The following is an 8,707-nucleotide window of genomic DNA, read 5'->3' as shown; positions in this document are numbered from 1 at the left end:
AGTCCATCAACACCGTCCTAACCACTTCCTGTGTCGATATTTCAATGGTAGGCCTAACATTAGGCCGTTTTGATTTATATGCTGTTTATTGTTGATGATCGCATTATTTTTCATAATGCATCTGCTTACATATGAGATTGCTCGTTTACACACTTTGCCTGTGTCTTGATCTGGAGAGTACTCGTCCAGGAGATGTGTATAGCGCCCTACCTTATAACAGTGAAAACACGTAAAGCCGAAAAAGTAGGCTAAACATTTTCAGATAATATTTCAGTCATTTGTTATAGATGTCTGCGGACAGCTAATAGTTTAATTCTCGGAATAATTTAATTACTATTTCTGTGCATCTTTATAATTAAAGTTGGATATTGATCTTTGTTCCAGCATGTCTAAAACAGTGTGACGCAAATTCACATTAGTTGTGCATTGTCAATGATACTGTCCTATAGCATCTTTAGCTGATGTTTCAGTTTCCCTAATGGCATGGATTGTGTTTTTAATGGATGTGTGAACAAAAGACGAGCCCCTCCTTCCACGGAATCAGAGGATTCAAGGAGAAAGGTATAAATACAAGTTGAACCTATCCTCAGGCAAAAGCTTCACTTGAGCATTTCATGATACATCCATCTACCTTAACCTCTCCATTTACCACAATGCAACACTTCAATAACCAGGCAGAAAATCAGCTGGGCAACACAGCAGCGTGCGAGCTGGATGACTTTGAGAAAGGAGCCTGGGTGAATCAGGCCTACAGCGGCTCTCCTGCACCCATCAGACGCCCCATCAGCACCATCTACAACCCTCAGCCCATGTTTCACAGTTCTGTGGAGAACATGAACCAACTGAATCTGCCTAACCCCTATTTAGCCGAGGATAAGGTGCGAACGCACCCCACCAAGGAGAAGTCTGGATGCTGCTCCTTTTTTTTAAAAGCCATCAAAGGTAAGGGAGGATCCATGCATCTTCCTATTTTCCATGATATGATTATTCTAGATTTACTTTAGCACTGTTAGCTTTTATTTATTTATGTATTATTATTATTATTCCATGTTAACTATTCAGTTATTTCATTTTGTTTTAGTGTTGCTAATATTGTTTTTTATCATTTATTATTAATGCAATAAAATACACATTTGTATTACTTTATAATACTTTATAAATACTTAATAATAAATACATTACTTAATATTATTGTAAGTTAAAAAAAAAAATACAAGCAAATAAATATATATAAAATTGATTGTTTTGGTTCGGTAGGACTGTGGGGAACAGCTCTAAGAAAAGACACAAAGGAGAATCCTGAGCTCAATGTCAAAGCAAATCTCAAAGAACTGTTCATCTACATTGTTTTCCTAGTGGATTTGTGTCTGTGTAAGTATTAGGTCGATTGTTTGATATATTTATCCCTGTCTGAATGTACTGTTTTTACCTGTTAGGACCACCTGTTGGAGTTGAAACCACTGAATGGATTTATTGATAATGGATCAATATAGAGCTGCACTGTAAAAAGTTATTTTTAATGTCATTGTCAACTCAAAATTCTAAGGTAACTGTGGATATTAAGTTCATTGATATATCCATTAAAACATTTGCATGTATAAATGTAAAACTGTAAAAATGTCATTAGCTTGCTCTTTTGTCTTTTTGATCATACTGGCTGTAATCCGAACTAATCCCATGGTTTCCCATTATCTTGTGCTCTATTATGATCAGATGTGTATCAGACTAAGTGCTTGTTATAAAATGTCCACTGCTCCCCTGTGTTACAACGCAGCATTGTCCAGGGGAAAATTAGGCCTGAAAGGAACACAAGCGGGACCCTGCTGTCTTTTACTGATAAGAGCTCAGGTCAGGCAATTGAGGCTTTGTCTGAGCTGGTCACATTGTTCAAGAGAGCTATTTGTGTGTGCTCAAACAAATAACCCTCCCCTCATCCCTGGCCGCAGCATTCGTGACGTGAGCACTGCTAATGGATGAAACTTCAATGAATTGATGTCCTTTATCTGCGTGGAGGGTGAATGGTATAGCACGTCTGTGCAAAGTTCAATAAGTGATGTGATTGTTGTTGACTAATTGCAATCATGTTCTCATGCAGTGACCTATGGCATGACCAGCAGCGCCACCTACTACTATACAAAAGCTATGACTGATCTCTTTGTGAATTTACCGAGTGGCAATGGATTCAACTTTTACTACATCAGCAGCGTGGATGATGTCTGGACTGTGAGTTTTAGAAGATTCTATTATTCTGATGTGAATAAAAATCAGGGTAACGGTGTATTTATCTATTTATAACATTAAATGATTTTAATTATAAATATTGGTCTTTCCCTGGTATTTTTAAAGTACAATAAATAAAGTAGGACTACAATTTATTCCAACACAAATTCCAAGTTTTGGATGTTTGGCTATATTTACTTAAGACTATATATATATGTATATAATGTACATTTAAAAATAAATGGATGTTATATATATATTTATATATATATATAGATAGATAGATAGATAGATAGATAGATAGATAGATAGATAGATAGATAGATAGATAGATAGATAGAGATATTTATAAACATTTAGTAATAAGTAATAATTTATAATAAATGTTTCTTTTTGCCTGGCTAATGTTTCTACATTCTTTAAAAAAAATATTCAAACACAAATTTAAAGTTTTTCCTAATATGTTTTTTTTAAAAACATTTTATGTAATTAATTTGAATAGTATTGCTAATATTTTTAATATTTAATATTGCTAATTTATTTTAGTAATATTCATATTATTTAGTAATTATTTAAAAAAAAATATTCCAACACAAATTTCAAGTTTTTGCTAATATGGTTTATTTGATTTTAATATGTTTTATGTAATACATTTTAATATTTTAATGTTTTAAAATAATATTATTGTTTATATAATTTTTTTATGTAGTTTTAAGTATGTTTATTTAGTATTAACACCATAATAAATGTTTGTCTATTCGAGGGACAGATGCAGTACGGCATCAAAGTCCCTCTTGCTATGATTTTTTCTTTAATCTTTGCAGTACATGGAGGGCCCGTTACTTGACGGCCTGTACTGGAATAAGTGGTATAATGATGAGCCTCTTCAGAATGAAAATCAATCCTTCATTTACTACGAGAACTTGTTGTTAGGAGTCCCCCGCATTCGACAGCTCAAAGTGAAGAACAACTCCTGCAAGGTGTACAAAGACTTCCAGCAGGAGATCTCCGAGTGTTTTGATGTGTACAGCGTCAAGAAGGAGGATGACAGCAGGTTTGGAATGATCAACGGAACAGCGTGAGTGACATTTATGATTAGCAACAGTTGTATTTCTCTCTTCGGTTGTTGAAATGTGTTTATTTATTAAATATAATCGTATTATTCTTCAGCTGGCAGTACCACTCGGAAAAGGAGATCAAAGGGTCAAATCACTGGGGGATACTGACCACATACAGCGGAGCGGGATATTACCAAGACCTGGCAAAGACCAAAGAAGAGAGTGCAGCTATCCTGAATGACCTCAAAGAAAACTTGTGGCTTGATCGTGGAACTCGAGTTCTTTTCATTGACTTCTCTGCATACAATGCCAACATCAATCTCTTCTGTGTTATAAGGTACTTGACCTAAATCAAGATCATATATGATGCATTTTTTGCATTTGCATGTCCAAAATTATACATTTGGTTTGCTAGGTTTGTGAATAAAATAAAAATTATACATCTGTTCTTTAACATAAGCTATCCCTTTCAATGTACAAGGCAGACCCAAAAAAAAAAAAAAAACACCAAAAAATGTTAGGCCCTATTTCTGATTACATAGGACTGCTGTCAAAACGATTAATCACAATTAATCAATTCTAACATAAATGTTTGTTTATATAATATGTGTGTGTATATATATATATATATATATATATATATATGTGTGTGTGTGTGTGTGTGCACAAATATATATATATATATATATATATATATATATATATATATATATGCATATTTTATATATATATATATATATATATATATATATATATGTACAGTATATGCATATTATATATATATATATATATATATATATATATATATATATACAGTATATGTATATATACACACACACACACACACACATATAAATATTATATATATATAATCTATATAAATATAATAATATATATACACACATATTATTTAAACAAACTTTTATGTTCTTATCAATTAATCACGATGACAGCACTAATTATTATATTTAAATATTTATAATATTTATATATTTATTATAAATTATTTATACAAACAATAAATATGAAACATATAAAAAAAGTTCAATATATAGAATAAATAATCGGATGTAATTTTGTTATTGCATTATATTATTTATAAAACATTTTCTTCTTTCTTCAGATTGGTGGTTGAATTTCCAGCTACCGGTGGAGCAATTCCATCCTACCAGATCCGTACTGTAAAGCTGATTCGTTACGTCACCACCTGGGATTTCTTCATCATCGGCTGCGAGATAGTGTTCTGTGTCTTCATATTCTATTACATTGTGGAGGAGATTCTGGAATTCCGAATCCACAGACTGTCCCATTTCAACAGCATCTGGAACATTCTTGATCTAGTGGTGATACTGGTAGGAGGAAAGCAGATCATATCAGATATCAAAACATCCGATATCAAACATATTTGAAAGACTTTATTTCTAGCTATAATAATTCAAATTCATCATATAATTGGTAAACATTACTTGACAAGAGCAGACTCTAATAGTAAATGTGCTCTTTTTAACAGCTTGCTGTGGTGGCAATAGTCTTCAGTGCATTTCGGACCATCAAAGTGGACAAGCTACTTGGAAACCTTCTAGAACAACCTGACATCTACGCTGATTTTGAATTTCTTGCATTTTGGCAAACCCAGTACAACAATATGAATGCAGTAAATTTGTTTTTTGCTTGGATTAAGGTAATTTTTTATTAAGAATTATTAGAATTATTCTTTTATTAAGAAGTTTTTAAAATGACACACTGTGAAGGTGGAGTTTCAGATCTCGTCACCCTTTGGGCCGGTTGCATAAACTGCTAAGACTAAGTTAGTCATCAAGTTTTTTCTTTGTTCACAACTTTTTAAGTCAATTACATAAAAACATAAATTGGTCTAATTGCTTACCGAATAGTAAGATTGATTACTCCTAACTAACTGCTAGTTGGTCATATTAGTCTTAAAATCCCCCATAGCCAATCATTTTATCCCTTAAAACTCATCTTTGATCACCAAAATGACATATTTTTTTACATTTATTTTTCCTTGAAATTTTTAGCCTCATTTAGTATACGTTGTGCTATGAATATGCAAATTAGCCCCTCCTCCACTCACATCAACTCAGAGATCCACTCGTTGACGATCACACGTTGACGTGATTGGTTACAAGGTAGTTTGTGACGTAAGAAACACCAGCGATTTCAAACTGCGTTTTTTGAGACTGTCTTTGATTCACTGCAGTTTTAAAGAGAAAATACTCAGCAATGGTGTTGACTTATGAATTTGCACATGGTTTATCTTAAAGCATTTTAAAAATACCACATAGCCATACAAACAACATATAAAGCTTGATTTTCACCACAGGGGGACTTTAACATAATGGCTATGTTTATGCAACTGGCTTTTTATATATTATATATTTTCTATATTCTTTTTTATATATTATATTATACTTACATAATTTATTAATTTAAATGTTAGTTCATTCTCAGAAAAAAAGCTGTGATTGGGGCGGTACCCTTTTAAAAGGTATACTGTGTTGTACCTAAAAAAAGTGCATATTAGTACCTTAAAGTTACATATTGCTACCAAAAGTGTACATATTAGTACTTAAATGGTAAATATTAGAACCTTTTTAAAGGGTACAGTCCCAGTGACAGCTTTTGTATAATTTTGTATATTTTTGTACATACAATAGGACCTCAAATTTCTAAAGTGACCTGTTTTGATATTATGATGGCTTCAATCTCTGCAGATCTTCAAGTACATCAGTTTCAATAAGACGATGACCCAGCTTACGTCCACTTTGGCTCGATGTGCATTAGACATCTTTGGATTTGCCATTATGTTCTTCATTGTGTTCTTTGCATATGCTCAGCTGGGTTACCTCCTCTTTGGAATGGAAGTAGAAACATTCAGCACATTTAACAAGTGCATGTAAGGATGTTTTTTCTCTCTGTTATAAAAATTTATAATTTTCATGCTGTCAAAAATATTCATTTCTAATACATTTTTTTAATTTCATTAAAATAATGTCAGTTCTTTGCCTTGTTTCTCCACTCTGCAGTTTCACACAGTTTCGAATCATCCTTGGAGATTTCGATTATGATGCCATTGACAGGGCAAACAGAGTACTTGGACCAATATACTTCTTCTCCTATGTGTTCTTTGTCTTCTTTGTGTTACTGGTAAGTTCTTCAGACGTATTTGATTTACTTACAATTGTTTGTTCTAAACCATAAGTGCCTCTATCAATTAACATGATGAATTGGCATTAACAGAACATGTTTCTGGCCATCATCAATGACACATACTCTGAGGTGAAGTCAGAACTGGCTTCTCAGAAAGATGAGTTCCAGATTTCAGATCTCATCAAACAGGTTAGTCATCCTAGACTGGAGAATACAGTGGATACGTCTGCAAATCTATTACATTTATGTGTGGAAAACCGTGTAATCTCCACGAAAACCAACACTGTTGTGTGTTCATTGTGTTGAACTATACTTTAATTACAGAGTTATGCAAAGACCTTTATGAAACTGAAACTTAAAAAGGAAAAGATCTCTGATGTTCAGAAAGCCCTGGATTCAGGCTCGAGTGAGCTGGAGTTTAAAGATTTCAGGGATGCTTTGAAAGAGTAAGTTTCAGGTGAAACACTAACACATTTATGTATAGTAGCAGCGCTGATGCAGAAGAACTCATGTGTTCTGGTTATGCGTCCCACATGTCAGAATGGGTCATGCTGACCATGAGATCTCAGCCGCTTTCTCCAAATTTGACCAAGATGGGAACCAGACTTTGGACAAGCAGGAGCAGGAGATAATGAAACAAGAGCTGGAGGAAAAAAGGGTATGTTTGAGTTTTTTTGTTGTAAGTTAATGATTCTAAGATGGATCTCCATGTTGACATCATTCTGATATGCATATCTATATTCTTTTTATATTTTCAATTAGGATGCACTCAATGCAGAGCTTCGTAATCTTGAAAACAATGTTGAATCTGCAGAGGACCACAGAAAGAAGACCGTTCCTCTAGAGGACTTTCAGAGGTTAGTGTACAGAAGTGTCAGTAGTAAAACCTGATGTTCAGTGTTATTTTAGTATTATTTATATGCTGTATTGTATTTATTAATATTTTGGTAACGGTATATTTTTTTAACATCAGTTAATGCATTAACTAACATTTAGCAACATAATTGTACAGCGTTTATTAACCTTTTTAATGTTAGTCAATAGAATTATTCATGTTCAGTGCATTAATTAAGATACAACTTTTGATCTTAAAAATGTATTACTAAATGCTGAGATTAACATTAGCTGAGATTAATAAATGGCATTCTATTCCAGGCTTGTTTACAAAGTTGCTCAGCTTGAGAAATCTGTGACCACTATGATGTCCAAACTGGATGTTGTTATGGAGAAAATGAGACTTCAGACATTCAACACAGAAAACAGAGACATGGATAAGCTGGCGACTAGAGAAGATGTGAGTTTTTAGTTCTATAGAATTTATGACATTGTACTTAAAATGATTTAAAATAATATATTTAATAAAATACAAATAAACAACAAATTGTTTTTAGAATATATATTAAATACAGGAATCATGAATATATTATAGAAGATGATGCCATGCTGATGTATTGTGACAGGAATCAAGACCGGCTTCAGGAGGGAATATTCAGGTAAACCTGGAAAGAGTCTTGGCTCAGGGACCACCATCCTGGTCATTTGCTGGTCCCATGGGGAATATGAGGAATCGTTTGTACCCAGATGTAGGATGGCCAGTCGTCACCGAGAACAGTAGTTCTGCAAGCCATTGATTCATCAAAACCTGACTTTAAAACTGACTAACAAATAGGCTTAATCTAAGCCTGATCTGTGGATATAGACTCAGAATATGACAGTAAAGAGGAAGGTATTACTGTAGAATAGATGTAGTACTCTATGTTACCAGCGGCACAGGAATCTGCTTGTGTCTCTTCTCCATACTGACTGTTTAACATGCAGTCACTGTGGCTTTATAAGAGGGAATAAATAGCAGTATGATTGACGATCTAATTAAATTTCACTTTAAGGCTGATTAATGTTTCAGCACAGTGGAACTGACGTATTGTGGTGTTAAATACATTCCCTATAGTTTCTGGGAATTTTTCAACTATATCAGGCCACAAACTATTCTTCTGACCTTCCTCCCTGTTGATGACTGAATTTTCATGATTACTGTTGGTTCTTGTGAAACAACTTCTGTACAATTAAGATACAAGCAGAAATTAATAATTAAAAACCCTGTGATAATGTAATCTCAAAACTGTCTTTCCAATTATATATGGAAACTTTATTTAACTAAATTTAGTGAGAATAGTTAGTTACATTTGACATATGAAAACGCTCATCAAAGTGCAATGTGTATTATTAGTCTATGGAACATTATTATATACTCTGCGACATTT

At 33.2% G+C, this 8,707-nt stretch overlaps 1 protein-coding gene across 1 annotated transcript; it reads left to right on the top strand.

Annotated features, from left to right (window-relative positions):
- The first annotated feature begins 626 nt into the window (after positions 1 to 626).
- On the top strand, positions 627 to 8,082 carry pkd2l1 (polycystic kidney disease 2-like 1). Its single transcript, XM_079855181.1, has 15 exons — positions 627 to 942; positions 1,258 to 1,371; positions 2,096 to 2,223; positions 3,045 to 3,298; positions 3,391 to 3,615; positions 4,402 to 4,630; positions 4,789 to 4,959; positions 6,011 to 6,192; positions 6,323 to 6,443; positions 6,537 to 6,635; positions 6,771 to 6,892; positions 6,987 to 7,104; positions 7,209 to 7,303; positions 7,602 to 7,740; positions 7,907 to 8,082. Exons 1-15 carry the CDS (start codon positions 654 to 656, stop codon positions 8,075 to 8,077), a joined length of 2,457 nt encoding a protein of 818 aa, XP_079711307.1. The 5' UTR covers positions 627 to 653; the 3' UTR covers positions 8,078 to 8,082.
- The last annotated feature ends 625 nt before the right edge of the window (positions 8,083 to 8,707 follow it).

The sequence above is a fragment of the Squalius cephalus genome (genome assembly GCF_949319135.1).
Source record: "Squalius cephalus genome assembly, chromosome: 21".
NCBI classification, from domain to species: domain Eukaryota; kingdom Metazoa; phylum Chordata; class Actinopteri; order Cypriniformes; family Leuciscidae; genus Squalius; species Squalius cephalus.
This window is presented reverse-complemented; position numbering and strand designations above follow the sequence as displayed.